Raw genomic sequence first — 18,580 nt, 5'->3', positions numbered from 1 at the left:
TCATTGTTTTCTTCTTTTTATTCTCTCCCCCTCCCCCCTCTCTCTCTCTCTGCTTTGTTGAAACTGGTATATTGATCTGGTCCCCTCTGCTGTTTCCCTAGAACGTGGGAGCAATGACTGAATGAAATGTGTCTTTCCCTGCTACTTCTGGGAATGCATATCTCCAGTTCAGCTAACCTAAATGTGACGGAATGCGGAATATTTTGCATTTTGGGGGAATTACAGATCAATCACAAAACCTCGCCAGAAATTAAAATTTTCAAGCCAACATAAAGGGATAAACGACCGTGGAAAAAATAATCAAGACATTGTGCCAATAAGCTTGATTAACTAGATATTTTGTTGCAGTTGGTAACTTTGTAACGATTTGCTGAGAGAAGTTGTATACATCGAATGGAGGTAAAACATGACTCATATGCAGTATGCGCACCAAGTGACATGCTTTCATTAGTACACTCAAACATCCCATATACTTATTTTATATTACTGTGTAGTTAAATATTCATCATTTACCATACGTACTAACCAACTCGTTGCAGAGGCCACTTGGAGAGTTTGAGGCCCCTAGGCCCTGGTTATGCTGAAATTTGGAAATGAATCGAATGCCAAAACAAGCCCCTATAATTTGGAAATGAATCGAATGCCAAAACAAGCCCCTATAATTTATTATGAGGCAACTAAGTACACAACGAGAGTATTTAAGAGATCTAAAAATAACTGGCAAAAACCTAGGCCCTTTTACGGGTGACGCACACACCATACCCCCCCCCATGATTGGATCTTATCTCAGCTGAAAAGGATATAAATAATACTTGGCTGGGTATCTTGCACGTAATTAGGCACACCTAAATCTGACACACGATATAGTCCGAATATAAAGAGAAGATTCGTGGAAGGCAAATAGACGATGGATATTCACTTATCAGAATAACAAGGTATGTATGTAAAGAAGGATAGATTGACGTTACCGAAAATATATTCATTGATATATTCATCTCACCTTACTGATTACAGAACTTAACGTTTTGGTTATTTATAGAGATTAAATAAACCCGTAGAATTATAAATATTCACGCTGTTTTGTATTCATGGTTTTGTTTGATGTTTTGTATTCATGGTTTTGTTTTCCTTTGATGAGGAACTATATATCCCAAAAGTGAACACACTAGTTTAAAACTAGTCATGTACTATATTCTGATAGTTTTTTCCAGTTACAAATTTATCTTTAACAAATAACGTGGATCAAGTGTATCTCAAAATACTTATACCTGCTATTTGGGTTGCAATATATAATTCGGAAGTTGTTTGAAATGCTAATACAATAAGGGAGTTTTACTGAAATCTACCTAGCAATTAAAATTTAAGAAGCTTTCATCCACTGAAGACTCAGTTTTAAGGATACATTTTTGCCCATCATTTTATATATATATATATATATATATATATATATATATATATATATATATATATATATATATATATATATATATATATATATATATATATATATATATATATATATATATATATATATATATATGACAAATACACATAATTCAGAACAAATAATATATGTAAATTGTACTTAAAGTGTTTCCAAGTTATCAGGACAAATAATGGATGTAAAGTGCCACATTTTAACGGACATAAGTTCGTACCTGATTAAGTATCCATATTTCATATTCTGATTCAATTAAGTATCCATATTTCGTACTCTGATTCAATTAAGTATCCACATTTCGTACTCTGATTCAAGTATCCATATTCTGTGCTCTGATTGATGTACGTATCCACCCTTGTCCATTTTTAAGTAGTGAGTGATGACTATAATTTTCTTTTTGATTTTGGGGTTGACATTTGTTGGAAAGTTTTGTTTCCACAATTAATTCCTCTTACTATCATATCATGCAAACAGGCTTGCATAATACAAATGTTGGCCAAACCATCAAATGATGCATACAGGCTTGCATAATACAACTGTTGGCCAGACCATCAAATGATGCATACAGGCTTGCATAATACAAATGTTGGCCAAACCATCAAATGATACATACAGGCTTGCATAATACGAATGTTGGCCAAACCATCAAATGATGCATACAGGCTTGCATAATACAAATGCTGGCCAAACCATCAAATGATGCATACAGGCTTGCATAATACAAATGTTGGCCAAACCATCACATAATGCATACAAGCTTGTATAATACAAACATTGGTCAAACTATCAAAACAGAAAACCCAGTCAATCGATAGAACTATTATGGCACTAATCGAACCCCAATCTACGACCAATCATTTGTTTTGGTGTTTTCGTTCGGTGTTATGTAAATCATGAAGTAAAGAGACTTTCCTCGAAAGCTCAGGAAGCATATTCCAGTGTGGTTTAAATATTCCTGGGGAACTTCTTAATTACAGTGTATATAATTAAACCTACTACTTGATGCTAAGGGAGCGAAGTCTTAGACAACTTATCAAAGATGTGAACGCCCAAGTAAATCGAGCCACTTCAACACTAAGTAAACTCAAGGAAGCTCAGAATATATATGTCTCTTCAACAGGTTCGACAAGTGCGCCCAGAGTAATGATAACAAACAATCCCATAATTCGATAAGTGCCGTCCGAACTTGGTGGGTATGTTAATTGGTCGTTTAGTTCGAGTTCAAGAACGAGTAGTTTCAACCGGACACAGAGTACATTTATACAAGAAGTTCATATATTCTGAACTCCTACAATAATTTGCTTGGATAGACAGTGCTTTATTGGATCTATGATGCCATTGATTTAATTTCAGGAAGCTATTTACTTAATCTTCGCAGGGGCCCCCGGGTGTCCGAGGGGTTTAAGGCGCTCGCCTAGATACTGATCACTGACATCTCACCCCCTATCATTGTGACCAGGGCTGTAAAGAGCGATCACGGGCCCTGGGGTAAGAAACACCCGGGCCTCTCCTAGTTCTTGTTCAAACAAAATTCTTCTTTTATAAAACGAAAATTGTTTTTTCGGACTGGGCACCCTTACGGCCCCGGGCCCTGGGGATATATCCCTGGTTGCCCCCTCCCCCCGTTGCCGGCCCTGTCCGTGTGGGTTCGAGACTCGGAAGAAACAGCGCAGATATGTGAGAAAGCTTGCCGTTAGCTTCAAGTGGGGTCGTTGGTACATCTCTGGCTTTTCCCGGGTTCTTCCTTCCCTCTGTCTGTCTGTCTGTCTCCCTCTCTCTCTCTCTCTCTCTCTCTCTCTCTCTATATATATATATATATATATATATATATATATATATATATATATATATAGATAGATAGATAGATATATATAACTCGCCAAAATATCAAACTATTTATGTAAGAAGCTGGTTACACAACATTTACATATACCATCGGAACTCATATATATATATATATATATATATATATATATATATATATATATATATATATATATATATATATATATATACAGAAAAGAGAGACAGTAAGAGCGATGGATACGGAAGTAATTTCTGCATTGTTGTTTTCACTCTTCTCTGAATCCTTATATTATTATTATTATTATTATTATTATTATTATTATTATTATTGCATATTTTATTGTAAAGAATACACTTCTAAAAGATCGTCAAGTGCATCCCGAACATGGCAAAACCAGAGGGAGATGAAGAGTCCTTGTCAACTGTATATACCTCATCTCTACAATGCTACGTTAAAGATGTCCTGAGAGCGTCAGAAGTATCGTCAGAATTAAGTGACAACTGCAAGAAAATGAATAACGAATGGGCAAGATACATCAGTTTTAGAACATTTCCACTGTCTTCGCCCGTGCAGCCAATTAAATTAGCTAAAGCCGGGTTCTTTTACACAGGCCAAGGGGATGAAACCAGTTGCTTTTCGTGTGGACTGAGGAACAAAAATTGGAAATCAGAAGAATCCCCAATGGACGTTCACAAAAGGTTGTCGCCATATTGTATTTTCATAAACGGAAATGGAGTCTGTAATACTCATAAACACGGATATGCAAATGGTGCCGGCATATGCTATTCTGATTCCGACACAACTACAACAAACTCCCAAGGCCTTGAGAGCGGTAAAAGGAGTGAAGAACAAGTTAGACCTTCGTTTACAATGGGGATCAGTGAAGTAAGGAACTCACACAATGCGCAGGGTCAGGTATCACGAAACAATACAACAGACCGACTTGGGGTAGAAACATATATCAGCTTCGCAGAAAGACAAAACAAATCACGAGATAAAATCGAGAGCAGAGAACCGGAATACTGTAGTAAGAGAACAAGACCAGATGTCAAAACTGAGGAGACTGATCAGACATCCATACCTGACCCCACAAAGCAAAACGCTATGAAGCAAAATATACAACATTTTGAAATAAATGTTGAAAAATCAAAGCATCCGTACTACTCCGTTCTGACATTACGCCTAGAATCTTTCGGAGGATGGCCCTCACAACACACGCAGAAACCCGCCGATCTAGCAGCAGCAGGGTTCTACTATGTTGGTAAGTATTACTTACTAAAGGTTTGTGTGCCCACTCCCACCCCCACCTTCTAGCCCCCAACGCACACACTTTATGCAATTACAGTTTTATCCAAACAAATGAGCTTCAATTAAAAAAATCAAGAAATATTCCGTTCAATGTCGTATCATTTTTGCATGGGTTATCAACCCATTCGCACCATCATAGTGCAAAAAATCTCCAAATCACTTTATATCAGTCAGCATAACGATAACATATATCAGTCAAGTGCGTTCGCAATATGTAGACAATGCCTATTTGACAATATAGTTATTATATATATATATATATATACACACACACACACACACACACACACACACACATATATATATATATATATATATATATATATATATATATATAGAGAGAGAGAGAGAGAGAGAGAGAGAGAGAGAATTCATCATCTAATGCACACATATAACGCAAGGTTTTTAAAAACTGTAATTCTAGCAGCTTCAAAACAGTGTCACCGGGAGTGTTTGTAGTCTACTCCGTTATCTTCCAGTACTTTGCTCATGCTCCATTACGGAAAGGAACGAAGGAACACTAATAAGTGTTGATATTGTTCATGATAGGTTATTTTCTCGGTCTTGGAACTTTTTAAACTTTAAAACTCTCAACGATTTCTACACATTTTAAATCAACGACAATAGCAATAAATATTCCTATCATCGCAGGAAGATTACGCGTTCGAACTATACACATTGTCACATCTCCATGCCGTCAGGCGATATCAGGTAAGTGCACTTACTTCCGCACTTGATGCTAAGTTTTTTTTATTCCGTAGTTTCACCTGTTTCATACTAACAAAGATTTAATCGCTTGTTCGTGATTTAAATAAATACTTGAAAATGAACTTTAAAAAATGCAAAGCAGAAACAAATTAACCAGTTTATAATCTTCATTTGTATAGGCGTGGGAGATTGTGTGCGATGTTTCTTCTGTGGGGGTGGGTTGAGAAACTGGGAGCAAGGAGATGACCCATGGATAGAGCATGCACAGTGGTACCCAGATTGTGACTTTCTAAAACAGAAGAAAGGAGATGACTTTGTCTTGAGGCAGCTGACGAGAATAAATCTGAGATCTGAAGAGCCTTTTGATATTGGACCACATCACATAGAAACGTCTAAAGTGAGATTTGGAGATGAAGTATTGACTATAATATCAGAAACTTCAGTCGGTGAGGCTGCCAGTAAAGACCTGATGGACTCTCCAGCAGTACAAAGTGTACTTTCCATGGGTCACAGCCTTGGAATTGTCAGACAAGCTATGCAGACGCTTGAATCTAGAAAAGGTAACCTTACTGGTCACTTCAATTATCACATGTATTAAATACACCGAGACAAAGAGAAGGTAGGTCAGCATACGATGTGAATACAAAAAGCAAACGACAACAATTATCACATCGGACATCATTCAACATCTTGATTAAAGTAACATTATGATAACTAAGAACTTTACTAAATTTCAATGACGAAATACAGAGTTAAATCTTATTTAGAATTAAATGTTTTCTTGCAAGCCAATCCAAAGTAAAGATGCCTGGTTGACCATGCACTTTTGTTAAAGGAATTGACATTGTCCGCTGTAACACAGTTCTGACTTTAGAATAGTATTTTATATTTTTATATTTACATACCTTTCAAAGATGTATGTTTTGTTCTATTAAAGGGAAGTCGATGATATCCGGGAATAGTTTGATGGAGGAAATATTTGAGATGGAAGAGGCCGAATCAACAAAACAAACAAAAGAACTCGATACAAGTAATGATATGAAACAAAGTCAGGATAAAATGATGCGAGAAGACGACAGAATCAAGACAGGTAATGAAACGAAGGATAGTTGTGTTTCTCTACAAGATAACACCAGTTTTATTGATGAAGAAAAGAACAACGAATCTTCAAAGGGCAGCTTGTTGGCAGAAGAACTTGAGTCTCTACTGGAGCAAAACCGAGAAATGAAGGACCAGATGACCTGCAAGATCTGTTTGGACCGTGAGGCATGTATTGTATTCCTACCGTGTTGTCACATGATGGCCTGTCCCCAGTGTGCCCCGGCTCTCAGAAAATGCCCTGTCTGTCGGCAGCTGGTAAAGGGTACAGTAAGAGCATATGTTTCTTAAATGAATCTGTTATAAGTACTTATCAAGATTTCTTTATTTTAACTATTATTTTGAGTTATGTTTTTACTTTGCTATGTCGTTTGTTTTTGTTTGTATTGATGACAATGACCGTATGTGAATTTCTTAGCTGATAACATGCTTTTCTAAATCCGTCCGTTAAATATTCCTCTTCACACTTCTCTTACGTTTTTCTGTTGATTGAATTCAATGGCAAAATTACCATAATGCTAAGAATGTGGCCCCATCTCATAATTATGATTCGTGTATGCTGGTTCTACTGTAACTTGCTGTTACCTCTGTCTGTGTTATTTAATCCAAGTCTAAAGTGCATGTGTATTTTTATGATAACAGTTTTTGTACATTAATATTCGTGTCATAATATGTATGTATGTATGTATGTATGTATGTATGTATGTATATATATATATATATATATATATATATATATATATATATATATATATATATATATATATATATATATATATATATATATATATATATATATATGAGCATTGTTTATTTACATATCAATATCATTTTGATAAGTATACTTTCGTCACAGCTTTTTTTGTTCCGTACTTTTGTGGATAAATTGTGATAGGTTAGGTCCGTCCGATAGGTGTCTATGTCCCTCTCAGTGTTTCTTGTAACGGAACTTCGTCTACACCTACTGAGGAAGAGAGATCATGTTTGGTATGACATTTTAGAAAGATGAGTACATGACAAGAACGATTTCCAATTCTAAGTGCAACCCACAAGTAGAAGGGTGGGTGTTTAAGTTTGCATTCCATGGGTACAATATGGACTGTTCCATGTTGCCTGAACTTCATATACACCGGTTGATGGAGGGTTGCCATAATTATAGGCTGGAGTTTCAGGAGTCGAGTATATGAGAAACAAGGCTTCGAATCGCGTATGAAGTCAAGGAGATGGGAGTGTAGTGGCAGAACTAGGTGTGATGGCTTGCGGAGATGGGAAATGCCAAAAACGAAAACAAACAATTGAGAAAAGTAATAATTGCCTCCATCGCGAGCAAATATTTTATTTTCTGTATCACAAATATATCGTTATTTTCCTAAGTTAATATATTTTCACTTTTGTAATTCTCGTGTGCAGTACAACATTTTACTGTGACAACTTTCAATAATTTCCATACTACTTTCTTACATCTAGTCATATTAGGTAAATGGTTCAGTAATACCTCTGTGTTGTATATTTGGATTTATTCATATTTTGCATTGTATACTTTATTTTATTTTTTAAATGGATCAGTACTGAATAGTACGGGGCGATCCTCAAGCATTATCAAAATCGTTCTATTCCGATGTAAACATAAGCACTGGAGCTCAAAAATAAGTGTTTGATTAATCAGAAACCATAATGAATGAAAAAACAATATTTTTGGAAACATCTCGTTCGCTTCGGAATAGAAACACAGTCCGTCTTTTATGTTAAGCTACAATTATTTGAACAGTTATTGATTACCTATATGACAATCAACGATTTTTGATAATTGTCTTTCAATAATGCATTCACCGTATTTATCTAACTTTGACTTTCACGCATTTTTGCGATGGGCCCTGAACATTATTGTCAAACACACTTTATTATATAAAATAATTTCGAATAAATGTATGTGCACCTGACTAGCCCGAAAACTGATGAACCACTGCATTCCATTCCGGTACAAAACGTCTGGTCACGCGTTTTTACTTATTTTGGGTTCAGGAAAGTAGTAAAGAATGGCCCAGCATTCAAGCAAAACTTGGATATGTCTTAAACCGTCTGTAAATTGTGTTACAACGAGTATGCGTGCTAAGGTTTGACAACCTCGTGTGAACAGCGCGCAATAATCAGCTTCCGGTCCATTATGTATCGTACCCAACCTTCAATCTCCTTATACATTTAGATAACACAATTTGTCTTGCTGAGTATCATTTAATCCCTTCATAACTTACAAAAAATCCCACCAAACCATGCTCTGTATATACAACAATTTGAAAAATATATTCGTCAACGGTGCAATTCATTATTGCTTGAATGCTGACACATGAGAACTGCATTCTGATAGTGACTGTTCTTTCGAATAAAATAAACTTTTCTTGGAACTACAGTATTTAGAACTTTAAATCCTAGGTTTTATATTCAAGAAATCATGTGTTTAGTCTGTGCGTGTATTTTATATAACACGTTAATAAAAGAATGTGTTTCTGTATATAACCGTATTTCAATTTTCTTTCCAAACAAAGCTTCCTAATACCATTGTCATGTTTGAAACAAATCAATCAAATTACTATTAGACATTTTATAATGAAATTGTGATGTTGGTTTTTTTTTTAGGTTTATTATAGCCGAGCCGACCGGCTAACAAGCTTACCAGCATTTCATACTGGCAAGACAAACTGTAACACTTGCCCAGTCACCGATTCAACCACCGGATCAAATTTTAACGGCTTGTCATTTGGGGAGGTATCAAACCGTACATAGGTAGCTTGGTCCCAGCCCCCAACACCGATGTTTTATTCTGATGTTGACAGAATGTCCGTTAAGGACAACCCCCACCATGATTGCGGAGATAACCCTGATGACATATCATACGCCTATCCTACAGCGGAGCGTGTGAAAAACAGCTTTGAAGTGGCCGTGGAAGAAATATATTGTTAGGCAGATTTTCGAGTGCTCAGCTCCGTCGGCTGCAAGCCAGCCTATACAGTCAAGACTTCAGCGGATATGTAATTATTTCTTTAAATTATTCCTTGGAATTACAAAGTGTTCATTGACTTTTTATACTAGGACACTACTTTAAGATTATTAAGAACTCATTGAATGACATTCTGGATTACATCATTGTGGTACATCAGATCATTCAAGAGTATTGGAATGCATTCGGAGCGTTCTATACTTTTGGACTTGTGACTGAAGATTTAGGATTATTTGGATTCTAATTCACAATAAGTTACTTTTAAATTTTCACTTTGTATTTTAGGGAAAACCTTATTTGCTGATTGTACTAAACTTGCTGGTTTCGCTTCATTCTGTCACACAGTTTAAGACCTAAAGTGTCATTGCTGTTTGGCGGGAAAATGTAGTAATCACGTGAGCACACACCATAAAAATGCCTTTTCGACTTACCTTGTCGCCTGCGCGCAAACGTTCAGCTCGAATCAGTCTCAGCCGCAGTGAGGCAGCGACCTCCATTAAAAGGATAAGCGGCCGAATAACGATCAAAGGCAAGAACTGCGTCATCAAACGAACTTCTGACGACAGCAGCCACCTCAGTTCATGAGGCAGTTTAATAATTGGGAAGGGAAACAATGCTTCTCCTTTGACAGCCCTCCTACGAGCCGGCGTTGACATGCAAAACTGATAGACAGCCTTCCGGTGGGCACCAAACACCTTCATTTCCAAACCGCGTAGATTGACCTGTTTTCAGTGAACGAATGGGAGATCCAAGTTGTTTGAAAATGGCTTCGGACTTCAATTATCCAATTCCCTTCCCTTTCTACTTCCACTTCCACGACTGACTTGTAGTATAACTGGAGAAGGGAGGAATTTCAAATGAGATCTGATTGCTACTCGACAAGTGGGCGGGTGCAGAAGGTCTACAAGGTCAGTGGTAATATCCGACCAATTATAACCCTTAACTGGCTCAACAAGTACATAGTCGCGTCAAGGTCCAAGATAGTAACGGCTAGATCAGTCAGACTTTCGTTAAATGGGACGAATGTGTGGTCATTTTCAACTTGCCAAACGCATACTTTGACGTACCCATACACAATCCAAGGAACCACTGACCAATTTCGTGCTTTTCCAAGATCCTGAACTGTGTCGTCTATCTCTTCCAATCGACCTCGTCAACAGCGAAGGCGGAGCCTCTCGATGACAGCCTCCCAAAACGCATGGTATGTTTATCTTTGGTCAAAGGCGGAGATTATCTTATTTCCCATTTCAGTCATTTGTAGTTTCCGATCAACTGGGACAAGTTAGAATGCATTCCATATTGCCGACCTGGGAATGGAATGTTTATACAAATCTCAATCTTGTATGTATTTTTAAATTGCGAGTGTCACGGATTATCGAGCTTGCAGAGTAGCTTTCCGACAGGGAGTGAATATAAGCGAGACTGTTTTTGCAACTCGTTGGCCTGCTCAAAGCGACGGCGGATTTGATTCTCCTCCGCCACCTTTTCATGCGCACTTCGCTAATGACCCTGCTATTGTCTTTCCTGTGCCAGTGCCGAAACAAACAATGGCTCATGGCAGGAATTCCTCTAGAAAAACCCCAACCGGAAACTACGATCAGTCCGGACGCCAGCTCGTATGGTTGGAGAGTTATATATTACCCAGCTTCTCTCAGTGGCTAATGGGGTCCAAAAGAATTAACTCTCCACATAAATATTATATAAATGAAAGCCATAGGAAACTGTTTTTTTCTGGAAGAACCAATTAAATGGAAAGATAGTCTTCATTATGACGGACAAATCTTGAGTGGCTGGCTATCTCCTCATCAACTGGAGGCGGGGCAGAAAAGGGGTAGAGATCAACAGATCTATGCTTACTTTATTGGGTACGCACAGATGAAAATAACGGCCGAGACGAGACATATTCTGGGCATGTTTCTTGTCCTAGCTGATTCATTATTAACAAGTGGTACGACCCCTCATACAAAGTGCTCCATCGACCCATTGAACTTTCAGTAGATTTGTATACGTTGGGGCCGCCCAGTGATAGATCTGTTTTCGAAGAGGTGGAATAGCAAAATTGCCTACTTTCATCTCATCGGTCCCGGACCAAAAAGCCTGTACCGTGGACGCTTTCTCAGTCAGTTAAGAAAGTTTTCTTTTATGCCACGTCTACTTCTCCTCCCCACCCCCACCCCGCACACACATTATCATGGCACGGAAAATAATTCAAAACGTGACCACCACAAATGTAAAGTCGTTCTGAAAGTTCTTTTCAGGTGAGGCAAGCCTTAGATGAACAATATTCTCAATCTAGCAAGAGACATTCCAGGGAAAATTCCATTGAGACCAAACCTGCTCAAGCTGCCAAAGTTGCTGAAGTTTTATTCATGTTCTAAGAGGCTACTGTTATACAACTGGCTCTTGCCATGAGAAGAAAGAATTTAATCCGTATGTCGTGGAGAGAGTCTCACGAGCATGAAGGCCCTCCACTTTAAATTTCTACGAGGGGAAGTTGCTGGTTTTCAGGCACTGGAGTAACAGTAACAGCGTCGTCCTTTTGATTGCATCAATCCCCAATTGGCTAACTTTGTTTTCTACCCTTCGAGGAGAACAATATGACCCAAACTACGATCAAATGCTACTGCATCCATGATCTAGGGCACATTCAATGCATTAAGTTAGAGCAGATAAAGGTGACGATACAAACTTATAAGACCTAATAGCGAATTTTGAATTTAATATGCGAAAATCGCACACGATGCTTCCCAAGTGGAATTAGTCGTGTTTGCTGGATTGCTTGATACAAGTCAGTTTGGGTCCTTAGCCAGCACATCCATAAAGCTCTTATGATACAAAACGTGTCTTTATATCTCTAGCTTTAGTATGCAATGTGAGTGACCCGAACTATTCACACGTCAGATGATTATTTGGTACTGGTGAGGTAACAAAGCTTCATAGCGCAGAGCAGACTGCAGTCAACGGGCCATCAAAAAGTTGTCATCTGTCCTTTCTTCTCCATCTACGAGTCATGGGAGGCGCTGATGCATCACCCTGTCTCAAATACTACGTAAAGCGCATGGAAAAGCGCCGGCAACGCCTCTTTCTACCAGTCAAGCAGGGAAAAGACGATATAACCACTATCACCTGGTAACAATGCTAAAGTGGTAATACGCCCGGCATATTTCAAGATCTCAAGAGATCAAGTACGCCTCATAAAAATTATGTTCATGAAATCAAAACTATCTCTGCAAGCCTCGAGGTAGAACGCAGCGTGACGATCCGGAACATAATAGATGCAGTTGGCTGACACGCACAGAGAACCTTCTCAAACTTCTATCTGTGTGATGTGGCTTCGTACAGACAAGAATTAGATCTGTAGGTCGGGTGGCAACGACCCAGAGCATCACCAGACCAGTCTGAAGTCAGCACAGGCCTTAAGCGTAGAACAACGCTTTCGTTGGATTCGTCTGGTGATTTGTGCTCGGTATGTAAAAGTAATGTTTCCTTTAAAGTGACCGTCAGTATTGTTTGGTCTAAAATTAGGAGTGGCAGTTACCTTCATACAGGGAACAGTCCTTGTTCTCTCAAGGTTATCATGGTAGAAGTAGGGTGGCCAACATTGGTTCCTCCTATTACGTACTCTCCGAACGTTAATGTGATCGGAAAATGTGTTTAAAGGAGAAAGCAAATTTTGAGTAAATTATGTTTTTCCAAGAATATTTGCCAAATACGTTTTTTCCCTCCCACACCTCGTTACATATATTAGAGGATCCCCGTCGAGGTACCACTCAAGTGAACACTGGTATACAACCATAACAACCTAAGGGGACGGATTGGAAAAAGTTTCTTCTATTCGCTTATATGGAACATAGACGGGAAAGAACATTGTCTCCTCTGTCTTCAATGCGTGGATAAGGGGGTATCGGAGCTTCTTCCTAACTTTAATATGTTGTGGTAGTTATTACACTGGACAACAAATTTTTACAAAAGTCATGTTACTGAAATAAAATTAGTCAATTCTTATCAATTTTTATGTGCTGAACACGAATATGACAGTCAAATTGCAAAATTGGCTCTAGTTTTTTTGTAATCTGCAAGAAATTAATGTTTACATAACGAAATGCATTCCAATAGTAAAAGGTCAACTGTAATAGCCTACCTATAAAAAATCAAGTCATTGACTACATCTTAGATTTCTTCGCCTGTCTCTTGTACAGCTGTTCGGGAGCATCTCTGAGGAGAGTCCAGCAGTAGTCAGCCAGCATTGTAGTGGACCATTTTCCCTGGTATCTTTGTTCCATTGTTGCGTTATCTTGATGAAAACGTTCGCCGTGTTCATCACTAACAATACCACAGTTGCTAGGAAAGAAATCCAAATGGGAATGAAGGAAGTGAATCTTTAGAGACATATTGCAGCCAAGTTTCTTATACTTCATCAACATGTCTTCTACTAGTTCCTTATAGTTTTCTGCCCTAACATTTCCGAGGAAGTTTGTAGAAACTAGGCGAAAAGCATTCCATGCTTGTTTCGCGTCACCTTCCAGCAAGTTGTTGAACCGGTCATCTTTGAAAAGCTCTCGAATCTGAGGACCCACAAAAACTCCCTCTTTAATCTTTGCTTCGCTGAGTCGAGGGAATTTTTCATGCAGGTATCGGAATGCTGGCAAAGTCCGGTCAATGGCTTTCACGAAGTTCTTCATCAAACCTAGTTTGATGTGAAGGGGTGGTAGCAAGATTTTCTGAGCCTCAACCAGAGCTGGGTGTTGGATATTCTTCTCTCCAATGGCTACATTCTGCCTGTGAGTCCATTCCTTCCTCATGTAGTGCATTTCCCTTGCTCGGCTATCCCACTCGCATAAGAAACACATGTATTTTGTATATCCTTGCTGCAGTCCCATTAAAAGGGCAACTACCTTCAAATCACCACAGAGGTGCCAGCTGTACTTGTTATACTCAATGGAATTCAGTAGCTGCCTTAAGTTATCGTATGTCTCTTTCATGTGGACAGCATACGCTACTGGAATAGATGGAAGAATGTTTCCATTGTGCAAAAGCACAGCCTTGAGACTCAGTTTCGAAGAGTCCACAAATAGTCTCCATTCTTGTGGGTCATGAGTGATTTTTAAAGCATTCATGAGGCCCTCAATATCGGAACAGAATATCAGATTACTTTCCTTTCTGAAGAAAGGCTCCAATTGCTGGTGGCGCTTTCGATATGCAGTAATTGTGACATCTTCTTCTAGAAGATTCCATTGTTGGAGTCTTGATCCTAGCAATTCTGCCTTGTTCTTTGATAAGTCCAAATCACGAATCAGGTCATTTAGTTCTTCCTGTGTTATTCTGTGTGGGGTTGATGATGCACCACAGTGAAAATCTGGATCACTGCATGCTGATGGACCAGGAGAAGAACAGGTCGACTCACCTTTGTCTTCGTCAGATGAATCAAGAGAATATTCTGCTGGAGGTTCTGGAATAGGAAGTCCCTCACCATGTGGAACTGGTCTCAATGCAGACGGAATGTTTGGGTAGACTATTCTCGACTTCTTTCGCTTCGTTATTCCGCCGGAAAGAGGAGGAACCAAGCAGAAGTAACAGTCATTTAGGTGGTTGCTTGGCTCTCTCCACACCATTGGGACTGCAAACGGCATTGATGACCTTTTGCAATTCAACCACTGTGAAAGCTGTGTTGTACATGTAGCACAGCATATATGCGGAGCCCAAGGCTTGTCTTGGTCACCAACCTTGCATCCGAAGTAAAGATGATATGCCTTCTTCACTTGAGAATTGATACTTTTCTTCTGGTTGGCAAATGTCACTTCCCCACAAATATAGCAAAAATTGTCCGCGGTATTAACACACTTTCGAGGCATTACTGTTCTTTATTGTACGTAAATGGATAAAATAATAAGTTTTATGTAACAGTAGCTTGAACTGTCTCGCACAACGTCTAAAATATTTTAAATGCTGAACCTATCTGATTGGGCTTTATATAGTACACTGCTTACGTCAGCTTCAGCAGCCGCCTGGCATTAGTATAATAGGCCTACACATGTATAGTACACTGCTGACGTCAACTTACTTCAGCAGCCGCATGGCATTAGTATTGCATTGCATCAGAAAATGATGCAATCAACTGTGGATGATGTGAGCATGATGGTATTATGCAATGTTACATCATTATTCCGGATGTTGCTGCAGTCCTACTGGAGAAATTTACACAGTGAAACATAGAAAATGAGGTATATGAATATCTTCAAAACGAGAGCCAATACAAATTTTTCACGGTTATATTCGTGTTCGGCACACCAAAATACTACAGATTAGGGCCTTTTCAAGTCAGTAATGATTTCACTGTTGACCAGTGTTATCGGAGAAACATAATTTACTTAAAGATTTGTTTTTTTTGTATTAATTTATCCTCATTATTTCTAACTGCTTGATTTGATGCGTGTAATTTCATTCTATATGCTGAATTATTGTTTTAGTTTTATTTCAGTATACACGTAAAATCATTTATCTCATATTCATTTAAGGTAATACTGCAGCTTTTGCCTTCCATCCTGATCAAAACCAACAAGAGACTGGATCAACAAGAGATGCTCATATTCAGCAGATAGAAAGTTCGCTACGACGCAGAAAAAAATTGACAACGCCTTTGTTGGCTAAGTTCTTGTTGACCGTGTGATGCTTCTGAATCCAAAGTAAGTTTCCAGTGATGAAACTAGATTAGTTATCTTTATTTCAGTTGTCAGTTGAAAACACATCAATGTATTACCTGTGTACTTTTAGAAGTAAAAACACTATATACGTTGTTGAATGTTGAATTTTCTTACAGTTTGCAATGTTTCTTAAAGTATGATACTGCCTTATCTAATTAAACACTTCATATGTTCACTTCTTGCACTTTACTCGGGTACAATGAATATTCTAAATATACTCCCTCTTGTTTGATAATCATAACTGAATTCTTAAAAGGATATATTTCCAGGTATGAAGGTGTGAGTTTCTAATTCGTAGATTAGCTGGGAACAAATGCTAGGTTGAGGCAAAAATAATAAGCCATTTCATGAATAAAGACGACTGGAAATTGAAAAGTGTGGTGTTGGAAACCAGAAACGTTGAAGGTAGTCACTCAGGAAGGAACATCATAAGAAAGTCGGTTGGCCTCTCAGAAGCAGCAAAATCTTTCAACATCAACTGGAGTCACCGACAATGCAGCCAATTAGATAAAAGCTTTTGATTAAATTCAGTGGACTCGATGTGGTTCATGTTGTCAGAGATAACATTGTGAAATACTTTAGCTGTACTAGAACATTTACCAAAGAGTCAATAGTCGATAATATATGTCGTGCACTAGGAGGTTTCCATACATCTAAACACTGTTCCGACTGATACCAACCTTACAATGTCAGAGTGGTGGAAAATCCAGTCAGTTCTACCCACGTCTCGTCGGAAATCCCTAAGTATTCGGGTGTCATTGTTATGGAGTGAAAGGTATTTAGTCTGATTGGACATCTGGTCAGCAAGAAAAGGGTTTGCTTGAGCTGTGATAATGTGGTCTTAAAACTATCCGTAAACAATAAACATGGACTGTTGGTAGAATTTTGGTGCCAAACAATCAATAATAATTAGCATTGTGAAAATTGCCTGGTACGATATGTCCTAGTGGTGGCTTGGATTTGTTTCGGAGGTTTTTGTTTATATTTTGTTTGATTGTTTCTACTGTAGCCATTAATGTGGTCTAGTCGTAAGTATTTTAGTTTATGAATTTTATCTTCACATTATTTTGCTGGTAAATTATTGAGTTAATGAATTGGAACATATTTTTATGCTTGTTCCGATTTAATGTAACATTTTAGTTCTTTAAAGTAATAGTAAAATGTTACTAGCAAGCAAAACATGTTTTTTTTTCTTCTGTTTTCAACAATAGACAATTTACTTACTTACCTACTTACTCATTCACTTACTTACTTACTTACTGTCTTACGTACTTACTTACGAATGAATTAATGAATGAACGAACGAATGAATGAATAAATGAACGAATGAATGATGGGTCTTGTGGGCTGGCAAAAGTAATTCAGTTTCATACAACTGGTCATCCATAGACAGTTGCTTTCATTAGGAAGCTCGTGGAACATACATAACACAAAACGTTTATATTAGGTTAATATTACTGTATATCAATAAAAGAGATTATTCGCGTGCAATCGTTAACTTTTTGAACTCTAGGACAAAGATATAACCGTATAGCCAAAACAAATTCATATTTTCCATCGGTAACCGATTATAATCGATTATCAATTACTTATGTGAGACCGGTTATAGAATATGAAATTAGAATATGAAATTCAGACCACTTCCCACCACTGAAACTGTCGGACTGGCATATCTCATAAAAGGGTATAATTTTAATCGTGAAATACACGGTACCATAAAAAGTGATTGTGGTACGCATTGGTCTTTACGTCCTTTTTTATATAATTAGTCACCATGTACGTGTTCAAGTTTGTATATAATAAAAGAATGGTGCAGATAATAGTGGTTATGCTAAAAGTATCTCTCTCAGCTTGATTTTAATTTGAAACACGGTACCATTTTGTTGATCTATACAAATTGTTCAGGAACATCCATGTTTTAAGTTCTGAACGAGAGATATCATTGTTTACATTTGCAGTGATCCCATTTCCTTTGTCTAAAATGCAGAAGAAAAAAAATCATGGATGAAATAGATCACGCATGTTTAGAAGAAAATACCATTGCTAAACAGTAGTGCATGAAATAGTAGACGTTTCAAGTTTCCATCACGACAACAATACTGTTGCGAAATGTGTTACACAAAAATGTACCACAGTGAACCTTGCACCATATATTATCAGAATAATATTTATAACACTAACTGAAAAGTAATATAAAAAGTCACAATGTATTTACAAAAACGAATCTACAGGATAATATAATTTTTTTTTAAATTTCTCTTTCTAAAATTACTCATACAAACGCTATAAATGTCATAATATAAAAAACCTATGAACACAGAAACATAAAAGGACTGTATCAACAGCAGACAAAAACTGTCTGTAGTTAATAACCATAAAAATCAGAAAACATAAAATATTGCAACGTGGCGAAGATAAAGAAAACAAATTAAATACCAACAAGTTGTAACACCATATGGAAACAAAATCTCAATAGAACAAGCTCTCTTCGTTTTACACATAGCAACACACAATTGCAAATA

The 18,580-nt window shown here is 37.6% G+C and overlaps 1 protein-coding gene across 2 annotated transcripts; it reads left to right on the top strand.

Moving 5' to 3' along the window:
- Positions 1–852: 852 nt before the first annotated feature.
- Positions 853–17,425, top strand: LOC149773675 (putative inhibitor of apoptosis). Of its 2 annotated transcripts, none has more exons than XM_089946175.1 (5): positions 853–935; positions 3,596–4,509; positions 5,444–5,824; positions 6,202–6,627; positions 15,873–17,425. In XM_089946175.1, exons 2-5 carry the CDS (start codon positions 3,633–3,635, stop codon positions 16,022–16,024), a joined length of 1,836 nt encoding a protein of 611 aa, XP_089802301.1. In that variant the 5' UTR covers positions 853–935; positions 3,596–3,632; the 3' UTR covers positions 16,025–17,425. The 2 variants fall into 2 exon arrangements, with proteins under 2 accessions (XP_089802301.1, XP_089802302.1); XM_089946176.1 differs by having other exon boundaries at positions 6,202–6,632.
- The last annotated feature ends 1,155 nt before the right edge of the window (positions 17,426–18,580 follow it).

The sequence above is a fragment of the Sinohyriopsis cumingii genome, unplaced genomic scaffold, assembly GCF_028554795.1.
Source record: "Sinohyriopsis cumingii isolate HCF-2022 unplaced genomic scaffold, ASM2855479v2 utg000622l, whole genome shotgun sequence".
Taxonomy (NCBI): domain Eukaryota; kingdom Metazoa; phylum Mollusca; class Bivalvia; order Unionida; family Unionidae; genus Sinohyriopsis; species Sinohyriopsis cumingii.
Note: the sequence above shows the minus strand (reverse complement) of the source record. Positions and strands in the feature narration are given on the sequence as shown.